Here is a 13,889-nt window from a genome sequence, read left to right as displayed (position 1 = left end):
AGAGAATTTAGAAAATTCTCAAGTATGCCGGTTTCCCCACCTTCACCATTGAAGACATGTGATATTTAATATCTTATTCTTATTTTTAGTGTTCATAATTTAGTTTAAAACAAACTATATATATATAAATTGCTTGATTAAGTTTGAGATGAATATAAATTTATTATTCTGATCATGTTATTAAAACAAAATAATTTGCTTATTTACATACTATATTATGTAAACTAAGAAAAAATAATATTACAAAGTAAAAATCTTAAAAGCTACAAAATAAATCTTACATGATATTTAAGCTTAAAAATAATTTATAAAATGTACATACACTTGGAGTCAATTGAATATTGTACAGAACCTCATTGGCTAGACTTATTGAAGCAACCAGAAATGGGAAAACGTCATGATTACAATTTATATTTTCAATACCTTAGGGCAGTGTCATCATATAAGTGTTTGTGGCAATAAGTTTGCTATAATATAAAATAAAGATTGCAAATCCATTGCAAGATTATGTCAGCGTTTCTCCTTTAGTTACCTGAAAAGAAAATTATATTGTAGGATTTGGGTATGAGTTTCATTAAATACTGCTTTATATTCTCACGCAAATTCACAGAGTGATGCCACAATAGGATTATCATCATTAACAACCCATATTCAGCTCACTGTTGAACACGAGTCTCCTCTCAGGATGAGAGGTGTTAGGCCAATAGTCCACCACCCTAGCTCAATGTGAAATGGCACACTTCACACACATAGAGAAATAAGAAAATTCTCAGGTATGGAATTTTAAATAGATAAAACAATATATAATAAGTATATAACACTTACACATGCCTCCAAGTAGTCTATCTTCCTCTCCAGTGAGGTTAGTTTCTCATTCAATGTGGCGAGGCGAGACCTACAGGACATATCTGGAAAGCCAAACAAGAACAAGGATGATAAATTATTATTACAACTTGTTGGTACTGGGACGTTTACATGTTCGGTTCACTGATGAGCACCAGTCTCCTCTCTGAATTAGGAGTTAGGCTAATAGTTCACAATGCTGGCCCAACGTGGATTGGCAGACTTCCTCGACATTGAATAGAAGAAAATTCTCAGGTAGGTTTCCTCACAATGTTATATTTAATTTCTTAAAATATTCATAACTGAAAAGTTGGGAGGTGCATGCCCCGGACCAGATTCAAGACCATCTAACTCAAAAGCAAGAGACAAGATAAAGAATAAAAAAATAAATGGAGGATAAAACATTAATATTATAAAGAGCTAAAGTATGTGGTATTGTAGGGGTTAATCTCTGGATTTGTTAAGCCGATTTTCAAAATTCTTTTACCACTAGAAAGCCACGTTATATACTGTCATAAGGCTATATTTTATTCCCGTCTTTTTATGGGAAGGAGAACTACGCGGGTAGAACCGCGGGGCGTCAGCTACTGTGTAATATTTCGATGAGAATCGACTAACGGTCTGTATTGGGTAAGACATTAGGCGGCTAAAATATACGAAAAATTTCAATAAATATTGGTTACTTACCAAATGAATTGAGGAAATCGGTAATTTTCTTTATGCTTCCTGTAATCACTTCTATGTATTCCCTATTGGCCCAATCTTGTTGGATTTGTTTCTGGATAGTTTCGCGCGGTGGTGTCGACATATTTCTTATTTTACACCTTGAAACTTAATATACCCAAATTTTGTGATTTGTTCTAAAAAGTTCAAGAATTTACAAAAAACAATTGAATTCACAGAGATTACAAAATAAATGTCTTGTCAAATGTCAAATGAGAAATGACGCCTGACGTTTATGTGACTCACTATGTTTCGTCTAAAAATTTGTAGTACTTACAGTATTTTTTTTTACTTTTTTATCATGACTAAATTTTTCAATGTTAATTTGTTTTACATTTAAATGTTATTATTAAAACTACTACCCCTACTACCACCTCCTTAATCACTGAACTTTGCCTGTAAAACAAAAAAATATTTCACTTATTACTTACTAGATGTCGCTAGAAGGTTCATTTTTTAAAAATAGAATTTTATTGTAAAGGTACCGAATCGTAAATCTATGTTTTTTAACCGACTTCAAAAAAGGAGGAGGTTATCAATTCGTCGAAGTATTTCTTTTTAACCGACTTCAAAAAGGAGGAGGTTCTCAATTCGGTCGGTATTTTTTTAATTTTCTATGTTCCTTGTTTACCTCAGACTACTTCCATTAGGTAATTAGGTAGATATAAGTATCTGTAGGAAATAGTAGTCTGAGACGGATAATATGACGTCGGTCAATCTCGTGTTGGCTTGTGCCGACGCTAGATGGCGCGACTTGTTTCCGTAAAGAGTAGGGAGTTCGAGAGAGGTAGCGATCGGTTGGCGAGAACGACTTGCGATACAAGGCCCTCGTCGTACGGTCGGCTTTTGTATGCGATGATGTACGATGCGAAAACCGATTTTAATGCGACTTTCAGTGAAAGATAGAGGAGATCTGTGATTTATAATGAACATCGAGTAGGTTACCTATTCGGTCTCTGCAAGGCATTCTTCGTTAGGTAGGATACCTACTCTACCTACAAGGTCTCTACAAGGCAGTTGTTAGTGGTCCTACCTGAAGGGTGATTCGGGTCAAATAACATTTTTTTAAAATATCCAGATGGCAGGCTTCGGACGTGGATATGTACCTAGGTAGCTCATAGTCATCACGTGTATCTGCTGCGAAAAAATAAAAAAATAAGAAACAGTCAAATCTCGTATCGATTTCTGACGCGCCAGTTAATTAGAAAATTAAATCCCTATAGAGATACAAAGGAAAACTGACCAACAAATTGATACATTATCCAATTCAGACCCCTCACCATTTGGGTGTATTATTTACCCTCGCTCTTGAACGGACGGCCAGTTCAAGGTCAGGATTCGTGATTTTGTAAGATTCAGTGTTGCCAGTGTCGTGTGTATCTTTCTTTATTTATTTCTTTTCGGTTTCAAATAGATAAATTGTGATTTTCGATTAGTAGTTACGAGATAGTTGGATACAAAAATAAAAAACCGGACAAGGGCGATTAAGACTTGTCTATCGTGGGTTTCGTACAATTTACATTTCGTTTTATATCGAAAACCGTGGTTAATATGGCAAATATTCTTTAAAAAATGTTACTACATAGGCAAAACATTTAGTATTAAAAATACATCCGATTATCCCATCCCAACATTCTCTCGTCACCACAATGTATCGTGTGTTGTGTAGGCATTGATCAGCAGTTACCGTGGGCACTTGTGGTAGTCCGTAGTCACATGTCGTGGGCGGCAAAGGCTGTTGAAAACGCTTCCGTCAACGCTGACTGAGCTTTCTATGGTGTACAGTTCCATTGTTAGATAGGACGATTTTTTAAATCTAATCGCATAGATTAATAATCATACGTTTTTTTTCGTCATTTATCTATGATAATTCCAAATCCTTAATATGATTATTAATAAACTAATAATTTATTTTGGAATGAAATGGATGGATCGAGGGCCTAGTGGCAGTTTGATACTGTTACTGTCACGTATGACGTAACGTAAACGCGATTTCTAAGTCCATCGCGCGCCATCTAGTGGCACTACTGCACAACTGTTTCAATTCCGTTTCAATTCGTTTACGTCAACGTGATAGTAACAGTATGAAAATAGTGAAGACTCCCACTAGGCACACTGATACTTCTTCCGAGTTACTAAGTATTTGTTATGTTTGTATTGTGTATATGTATGTATATTTGGAATTGAATTAAACATGTCTGAAAATTGGAAATAAGTCAAAGGACTTCCTTTATGTCGAAAAAATAAAAAGCTTCTACGGGGTAGTAAGAAAATCCTGATTTTCCTGATTTCATCATTGTCATTGACTATTGCTCAAAAAGATATAACTATATTGGGATGGGTATACCCTAGACTGACCATACCGCTTAATAATAATAATTTATTTACTTCCGGTTATACACCCATTTAAAATATACATAAATAAGTACAGATAATAATTAAATAAACTAGAAACAGCGTCATGAGTCTAGCTACAAAAAATCTTTTGAGAAAATGATGATATTATAAAATTTATATGTAGTGTTCGAAAATTGCCTCGTTGTTCCAATTGATAGTTTAAATAGTTTCAGATCACGAGGTCCGGGGTTAGAATTTTAGTTCCAGTCAAGATACTGAGGTATTCTTTCTTCTAAGAAATTTTCAGTTTAGATTCTCAGCCCACAGTTGGGAAGTAGGTGGTGTTACAACCCCGTGCCTCGGAGAGCACGTTAAGACGACTGATCCAGTCATTATTATTAATATTTGTTAATGATTATAACTTCGTTAATCGTTAATTTCTATAACCCTGAGCGCACCAACCCGCATTTGAGCACCGTGGTGGGTTTATAGGTGGGGACGTGGGCTCTACGTCCCTTCTTCTACAAGGAGTAACAAGGCATGTCCCTGTAGTGGTAGGCGTCTACAAATCCGGATTTGTAGTATTCTTTATTTAGAAAGTCACACAAGTGAGTCCAGTGATCCGCGTCATACAGATGGCATCGAACGGATTTTATCTACCGTAAAATTAAAAATCCATTGGATGCGAAGCGTCCGATACGTACGATAAGTGGACGCCTACGTTAAAATAAACTGATAATTAATTTAACTCGAAATAATAATTTTCTATTAGACAGTACAATGGACATAGGTTCCCATTACAATATGAATTTGAAGTAGGCAGCGCAAAGCCTCCTCGACAGCAGAGACGTCGCTAGAAAAACAATAGAGCATGCCTTTCCAAGCCTATCCGATAAACCAACTTAATACAACCACTAACGAATTTCTTCAGAGTTCTTTAGCCATATTGATAAAGTCTATAATCGCTTATCTTTTGTCTGAAGGTGGTAAATACATTTGGTCGAATGCACTCCTTATCAAGTGGAAATTGCTCTCTAAGTTCTTTGTGGATTATGCAAGCCTGGTATTTGTGAGGTGACAGTTAGTTTCTTTTTGATATATTTATTAACCAATCATATATTCAATGTATTGTTATTAATTTATTTACTTACTAGTGGGCGCCCGACTTCGTCCGCCCTTAGACCTCTTTAATCCAGCCCTTACAGTACCCAGTCTTCCCGTTTTCCCAACATTTCCCTTCACTGCTCTGCTCCTATTGATCGTCTCGTAATGAAAAGTATACTATAACCTGTCCAGGAGTATGAAGAATAATTGTACCAAGTTTCGTTAAAATCCGTCAAGTAGTTTTTGTTTCTATACCACAGACAGACAGAGGTTTTTTTGACATCAGTATGGATCACTAATCACCCCCTGATAATTATTTTAGAAATACTTCATGTACAGAATTGACCTCTCTACAGATTTATTATAAGTATAGATAGATATATTCACACACTTCCATCACATTAATTATTTGGATTTACGCATTTAATTTTTTGGATTAAGTATATTAAATAAGCATGTAACTTTTAGTAATAAAGCTATTGTCTTATTATATTATGAATGACAACAAACACGACAAAAAGTTACCAGGCACCACATATTAACTATATAACACCACATTTCTTTCAGTGCGTAATAACATCCCCTAAATTGCTTTTAGTTTAAAATAGACAAAGTGAAGTGTCAAAAAGTCAACATTCCGTCGACAGCGCAGCTGAAAGGTGAGAGATATACGACAGGGCTTGCCGACTGATTTGTGCTCCCCACTTGGATATAAATAAAGTTATTTGTTATGTTTACGAGAGCTGATACTGATACTGCATTATCATGGGTATGTCATCGGGCCTTTTAATAAAACTTTCTTTTATTTTTATAGTTATACTCATAGATACTTACCGTAAAGCCAATAAAGAGCCAATAGGGATGATGACAATTTTTTAAATTGTATATAAATTAAGAGTATACTAATAGTAAAGCAATTTTGTAAAAGGAACAGGGTATCTGCGATCATTACTTTCGGAGCTACAGGGATTTAAAGAGTCAGATTTGTGGCGCTGTCGCGGATCCCTGAAAAACGCCCCATACAAAATGGCTCGAGCTAATGACGTCATAGGCAGTTTAATGATCGTTAGATTTGTATGCGCGATCAAACAAAATTACTAATATCTTTGTTATTTGTGCGTTTATTCTTATATTTCATTTATTAAAAAATGTCACATTTAATGTAAGGTAGCTAAAACTGTATGAATTCTAATTACGATAAAATATTTTTTATAGATATTGTATAATTTCATTTATTTTGCAAATATCCAGACAATCTTTGCTTTTTATGTATAAATTAGTTAACATTAACCCTATTTACCCGAATATATCATAAAAATCAATATATTCAAACCTAGTCATCATCCCCATTGTAACCGTAGGCTCATGACAATCAGTAAGAGGAGGAAAATCGCATTTTTCGGGCATCTGCAAGGGGATCCATCTATGAGTTTCCTAGGTTGATCCTAGAAGGTAAGATATCCGAAAAACGTGCTCCAGCAAGACAGCGAAAAAAGTGGATAGATGATGTCAAAGAGTGGACCAAGTTAACATATACACAGCTTAAAAATATTGCAAAAGACCGGAAGAGTTTTTTACAAATGACCGCCAAACTTCAGCTAGAAGAAGGCACCTAATGATGATGATGATGATGATACTTACCGTAGTTTTGAGCTTTGGGATATACTCCAGTTCATCATTATCAGCACACGTACGGACAAAAACGGAACCTTTATAGGAACACTCGAGCACATTCGAATGTCCGTTTGTCTCAAACGTAATAGCTATAATAATAATAATAATTTACAAAAGGCAGTGATTCTTGAGACGGCGCGTATTGTGAGGAGGTTCCTCACTCTGGAGCCCTGACCACCGGTTGCTTGGGCACTCAAATGTCCCGCAGCGGGAGGGTGAATTTTTTTTATAAATTTTTAATAATGTTTTGTTTAAAAATCCACATACAAAAGTATAATATGATACACGGTATGATATATATATATATCATACCGTGTCATTTTAATATTTTAGTTTAATTTACGACGTATATTTAAATTATTATACTTTTGTATGTGGATTTTTAAACAAAACATTATTAAAAATTTATAAAAAAAAATTCACCCTCCGAATCTACTGGACCTAAGTACCTACACAAACAGTACAATTTACTCTTTAAAAAGTACAAATAAGCGCTTAACATAATAAAAATCTAGCCATACTTACTTGATTAAAACTCAACATAGGTGCCTACAAAAAGATAAAAAGTTAAAAGATAAAAGTTCAGCTATTCAAATATTAACTTGATACATTAACAACAATGTCATTTAAAGATTAATCGGCCGAAAATGAATTAACAAATAATGAAATTGAATTGGACAAGATAAGAACTACAAATTACAATGATAGGTACTTTAACGTCGTATTGTTGAATCTACGGGACAAAACTGTACACGACTCTTTAATCATATTGTTAAAATGTTAACTTCTATTTTCAAAACATCTGTCAAATGGTTAATGTTAATCCGGATAATATTCGGTCATTATTATTATAGGGGTCAGTCGAGAATCCTAAATTTGTTAATACGATGTTATTGTTTCATTTTCACAACTCTGTGTATGACTATTTTTGTGAAGTTGATGAATCTTGATTTCGAGACTTTTATACTGTATTATAATTTCGAATTCTTCGTCAATTGCGTTATTTCTCTCATATTTCAAAGCAAATATATAGATGATATCATTTCCTTTGTTCAGATAACTGAAAGTAACTTAAATATAAAAAATGTGTCAATATCTTTTAAGTTGTATGGATTGTTACTAATTTTGCTCTGTGTACGCGTCACCGCCTATGCTTTATTTAGTACTTTAAATCACTTTTTGTCATTCATTCTTTGCTTCGTGCTTTTGGTCTCTATACTATTAAGCTACTATTCCAAGATTTTGTTCTTCGATATCCTCTTTCACCGCATGAGGATCCTTAGGAAGGCTTTTGACTACAAATACGTCAAAATTAACGTTATTGGTAAAGATAGATGCAAACACAGGATCAAGAACATCAAGAAATGTTTATCAATATACGATTATATATTGGATCGTGTCGAAAATATGGATCTTGAGCTCCAAATATGGGTAAACAATTTTATCTTTTAATTTTAAATAAATTATTTATAATCATAAATAAAAAACAAGTTATATTAGTCTAAATTCGGCAAAAGTAGTTTTTATAAACAAATAATTGTAGAACAATTTCTGTTAGGAAGATATGTTAGTAAGTATTTAATTCCTTGTAGACAGTGTCGCAATTTTTCGTTAGTATGTTACATTAATAATCAAAATATGATTAATAACAGCATGCACTTCCATTAATTTAAAACCCATTCCTGATTAATGGAGTAGAAGTCAACTTTTGATCACTTCAACATAATTATGGTTGAACATTAAACAAAGTATTAGTTCAATATTCTTTGAATATACTCGTTAGCGTTTTCATCATGTTGTCTTCAACTTTCATAGCCGGTGCTAATAAGATAATGATATTAAGTATATTATTTGGACAGTACTACAAATTCGGCAACAACAAATTCTCGAGATTTTTGCTTCAGTTGTATTGTTTTATTATAATTTCTACAGCCTTTGCCGTTTGGGTGGACCTATTGGCAAATGAAGGCATTACTAAATTCAATTACTTAGATTTCATTGTTAATTCTTTACTGTCATTGATATTTAAAAGCAATTATGTGAAGAAATTTATTTCTCTCATTACAAACACTGGAGACGTGTTGAATTATAAATCTTTAAACGTTTCTCTCAAATTATCTGTTGCCCTCGGATTGTTGTTACTCATTCGCATTGTGGCTTGCCTTGCACTAAACAATGTATCATATTACTGCGTTACTTATTATTTTTATTTGTTTTTATTAATTTCAATCAGTGTTTCCTATGTCGCAAAGATATTGGTTTTCGACATAATTTATCAACGTATGAGACTAATCAGAAAAATTATAGAGCTGAAATATGTGGCAGTTAACGTTATCGGTGATAAAAGATTACGGCACAAAGTCGAAACTATCAAAAAAGCCCTAGATGCGTACAATTACTTGGTGGAATTTATTGAAGATTTGGAACCTCAACTTGAACTTTGGGTAAACTCTGATTATGATAAAGTTGCTATCAGCCAAAGCTATTGATATTTTTATATCGTTCATCCTATATTATAATTTTTTTTAACAGAAGACCATTTACCTTACGCCTTTTCAACTTCTTAATAAAATAATTTTATATTTCAGTTATTTTTCACTGTTTTGATATACTTTCCGAAGGCGGTACTCTTTATGCGAAATGCCATGATGCTCATTATACATAAGGTAAGTTTCTCAATCAACTCGGGCTTGTAATGTTTTACATAACTGATGATAAAGGACAATTTTATTTGTTGATTACAGGAGCTTCTGACGTTTAGAACGTTTTGGGTTGTATTTACACTGTTGTACACAATTTTACTGGGAACTTGGCCGATGATTCTGTTTGAGATGACTAAGAATGAAGTGGATATCATCAAAGATATTTTATTCAAACAATATCTGGCAGACAATGGTGAGTTTTGTTTCGTTAGCTCTGTTATGGCAGAACATACCGTTTTTCCTATCATCTTCATTAAAGAAATATTTTCCAGCGTTTATTTATTAAGCGTTTGTAGATAGAATTACTACCCAGTAGCCACGCACCAATCAGCCGTCTATAAGTTTAGTGTTTCTAGCTGTTTCATATCTGGTTGACACCATCTAGGTCAGCTATATACCAGGGTCTCTAATTGATGTTCTATTGATTGTTCTAGATGAGACTCTTCGCTTGGAGATCCAACGAGCTCTGCAGCACATAGAGCAACGTCCCTGTCAGTACAAGGTCTGCCGCATGATGCCTATGGGGGTCGGCGTCCCCGTCAGCTTCGTCAGTCTCTGCGTTACATACGTCATCGTCCTCGTCCAGTTGACCCCTCTTAAATAAACCCTCTTTTCTGATACTTGTTGTGTGTTGGATTTCTTTTTTTGCTTGGGTGGATTTTAGAATTGTGTTGTTCAATAAATATTACTCGTGTGTATAAATAATCACTTTTGTTTGGGTACTTTATTTTTTTTTCAATAAAACCTTTTTATTTTTAACCATTTCCTATTGGACAATATTTTCTAGTTTTTTCTTATTAAGCGAAAAGCTTGTGCTAGGAATGGGTGTGACGCAGGGGCTTATGTTCCGCAGTGATTTTTTCTTTTTCGTCGTATACATATTGCTAAGATCTATCTCACTTTTGAAACATAAAAACCGTATCATAATTAGTAATTTAGAGCTACATATCGATAGACGTATTCGACACGCAGATGTCACCTCTCTTTTTATTTTTTTACGGCCTCCGTGGCGCAGTGGTATGCGTGGTGGATTTACAAAACGGAGGTCCTGGGTTCGATTCCCAGCTGGGCAGATTGAGATTTTCTTAATTGGTCCAGGTCTGGCTGGTGGGAGGCTTCGGCCGTGGCTAGTTACCACCCTACCGGCAAAGACGTACCGCCAAGCGATTTAGCGTTTCGGTACGATGCCGTGTAGAAACCGAAAGGGGTGTGGATTTTCATCCTCCTCCTTACAAGTTAGCCCGCTTCCATCTAAGACTACATCATCACTTACCATCAGGTGAGATTGTAGTCAAGGGCTAACTTGAAAACAATAAAAAAAAAACTCTTAATACAAGTGTCTTCGGACCACAAGGCTCACTGGCTCACAAAAGGGCATCTATGGATAAAAACTACCAGAGGAAAGAAATATAGGTAGAGACACATAAAGAAGTGGCAAAATTAGTGGGACCAGTCAACAAGTGGACGCTAAATTGTTGACTGGTGGTCGCCCAGAGAATTGGTAAATTATCTTGACATAGTATAACTGTATTGTGTAGAGTTTTAAAGAAACTTAACTTTAGATCTTCTTTAGTAGCAAACTAAAAGCATAACAAATTGTTTTCTTTTTAGTTATTTATTGTTGTTCCAATATACTTCGCGGCGGTTCTCTTTATGCGAAGATCAATGGTGTTGATTTTGAGAGCAGTGAGTATTTTGTTAATTTATAACGAATTCTGATTAGGTATAGACATTTTAAGCAGTATTTTAAATTTGTTGCTTTGTTTTCACAATATATGGTCTGGACCTTGAACTGTCTTGAACTGTCTTGTCTATTTTCACATTTTTCTACATGATTTGTTTAGGAACTGTACCAGTGCATTCATTATTATATAACAGTGTAATTATACTTTTTTAAATTTCCTTCACTTGCACTTAATTGTATACATATAGGCGACAAAACCTGAAACTAATATTTTTTTTTTATTCTTTACAAGTTAGCCCTTGACTACAATCTCACCTAATGGTAAGTGATGATGCAGTCTAAGATGGAAGCGGGCTAACTTGTTAGGAGGAGGATGAAAATCCACACCCCTTTCGGTTTCTATACGGCATCGTACCGGAACGCTAAATTGCTTGGCAGTACGTCTTTGCCGGTAGGCAACTAACTAACTAGCCACGGCCAAAGCCTCCCACCAGCCAGACCTGGACAAATTAACAAAATCTCAGTCTGCCCAGCCGGGGATCAAACCCAGGATCTTCATCAGGATCGTACGTCTTGTAAATCCACCGCGCATACCACTGCGCCACGGAGGTCGTCAAAAAATACAAAACATAAATTTGTTTTTATTTCCTCTATATCTAGAGCGATCTAATTTTCTGATTTGAAGTAATCCTGCTAATATTATAAACGCGAAAGTTTGTATGAATGTAGGTTTGTTTGGATGTTTATTACTCTTTAACGCCGTTACTACTGAAGCGATTTGGTTGAAATTTGGAATGGAACTTTTCATCCTGGAAAAATCCATGGTTTCCGTGGTATTTGTGAAAAACTGGGCGTCCGCTAGTACTGTAATATACTGCAGTATACTGTACGGACGGCGGACCCAGTCAACCTTCGCTTTGACTTCACCCCATTGGATAGTATCGTTGTGTAAGCAATCAATAAGCTATCGGCGAACAGAACAGAAACAGAAACCGCCGTAGATGACAGTTTTTTTTTATAAATGGTCTTAAATATTTGATTATCGTTCTACTAGATAAAATTTTTTTTTCATATGTTTTTGAGACGTTATTACAAGAAAAATTTAGTTTTTAAATATGTTTTTGACAATTCGAGCCAAAACGTTAATTGAACCAGCCGTTACTATTTGTACGTTTGGTGTACTGACTGACTGATAAGTAGATGAAACCATTACATCCTGGAAAAAACAAAATAATTATCGTTACTATAAACAACAATATTAACATAGTTTATTAATTTTTGCCTGGAACTTTGTCCAATGCTTAATCAGCTTTTCCTTTTCATAGGTAATTATTATTTTAGGATAACCCTGGACTTGAGACCAGCCACTTGGCCAGAGGTAGTTAGTCGCAAATCTAGATCTTAATAAAAAAATAAATTTAATAAGTCTTTAATTATGTCGAGTCTACCTAAATGCCAACCAAATAAATAGACCAATGGCTATAGATTCCAAATAATAAATCATTATTAAAATACAATTATACCCGTAATAAATTATTTTACTTACTTGTATTCCATTTTGGGAAACAGCATTGTCATGACTCTCTGATAACAGATTAAGATTCACTTCTTGCAAGGGTTCTTACTTGTTGCTCAGGTGATAAATTCTGCAATAGGTAATTTTTATTCTTTGGTTATCTACTAAAATATTACTATAAATGCAACATTAGTATTTATATGAGTACATAAAGCAACCAACCAGCAAAATCTTTTTTCAAATTTGTGAATTATATCTTTCTCTTACACTATTGGACACAGTTTAGCCGCTTACAATAAAACTAGCAGACCCGTTCAAGCTTTGCTTTGACTTACTTCTTCCCAACCCCGACGCCTACCCTACCCTAACCATACCCTAAAATACCGCTACACCACTCCTATTCATTTCCTACACTACCCCTAACCCCTACTATTACTCGCACACCAGTCAGATAAGCTCAATAATGAAATTACCTGGATTGTTTTTCGGGAGTTGTGAAAATGGCTAAGTAGTAGTAGCAAATTTAGATTTTTGCGTTCAACAAAACAAACAAATAAACTCTTTAGTTTAATAATATTAGTTTAGACTTAACATTATATAGATACTTACTAGAAAATATTATTAATGGATTGAATACATTACAAAGTTAGCATCGAAGGTCTCATTTAAAAATGACAAGTAATAACTTTAATGAAATGATAAAGAATAATATCTGTAATAACATTGACATTTTATAACTATTTGAACACCACAATTGCTTTATAGTTTAAACGCTACAGCAAAATGCTAGTGTCCGATTTTAATACGTTAATCAAATGTTTTTTGTTCATCTGTCTGATGTTTGGTCATTATTGTTACTCAGGCAAATCCAGATTTCTTAAATTTTTGTTTTGGTCCTATTGTCTTATTTACGCTATATTCTTGTGTACTATATTTTGGATAGTAACTGACTGTACCGTAGTAGTATTTATAGTTTATAATATAGAATACATTTTCAACTGTTTCACTACTTTGTTCTTCCACAGCAAAGATTACAATATCATAATGTCTCTTATCACAATGTGTGAATTTGTTTTGAATATGAAATCTATATCACTATCTTACAAGCTATATGGAGGATTATTAGGTGTTTCATTTAGTTGCACTTACGCTTTTATTTATTATAATGAGAATTTAAGTTACTTCGTGGCATTGTTAATTGTTTTCCCTCAAATGATTTCCGTAATTCTAAACTACGCCCATAACCTTTTGTTCTTTGATGTTCTTCTCCATTGCATGAGGAGTGTTAGGAAGGGTTTCGAATACA

The 13,889-nt window shown here is 34.2% G+C and overlaps 2 protein-coding genes across 2 annotated transcripts; one reads left to right on the top strand and one right to left on the bottom strand.

The window, feature by feature from the left end:
* Positions 1-194: 194 nt before the first annotated feature.
* LOC112047663 (probable protein BRICK1-B) lies at positions 195-1,767 on the bottom strand. Its single transcript, XM_024084854.2, has 3 exons — positions 1,531-1,767; positions 826-908; positions 195-532 (listed from the first exon to the last, which is right to left on the bottom strand). Exons 1-3 carry the CDS (start codon positions 1,649-1,651, stop codon positions 506-508), a joined length of 231 nt encoding a protein of 76 aa, XP_023940622.1. The 5' UTR covers positions 1,652-1,767; the 3' UTR covers positions 195-505.
* A 7,089-nt stretch (positions 1,768-8,856) lies between these two features.
* Positions 8,857-10,097, top strand: LOC112047677 (uncharacterized). The gene is made up of 4 exons (XM_024084876.2): positions 8,857-9,125; positions 9,270-9,347; positions 9,426-9,576; positions 9,818-10,097. The coding sequence occupies exons 1-4, from the start codon at positions 8,964-8,966 to the stop codon at positions 9,985-9,987; spliced, it is 561 nt and encodes a 186-aa protein (XP_023940644.1). The 5' UTR covers positions 8,857-8,963; the 3' UTR covers positions 9,988-10,097.
* The last annotated feature ends 3,792 nt before the right edge of the window (positions 10,098-13,889 follow it).

This window comes from Bicyclus anynana, chromosome 20 (assembly GCF_947172395.1).
Source record: "Bicyclus anynana chromosome 20, ilBicAnyn1.1, whole genome shotgun sequence".
Lineage (NCBI taxonomy): Eukaryota > Metazoa > Arthropoda > Insecta > Lepidoptera > Nymphalidae > Bicyclus > Bicyclus anynana.
Note: the sequence above shows the minus strand (reverse complement) of the source record. Positions and strands in the feature narration are given on the sequence as shown.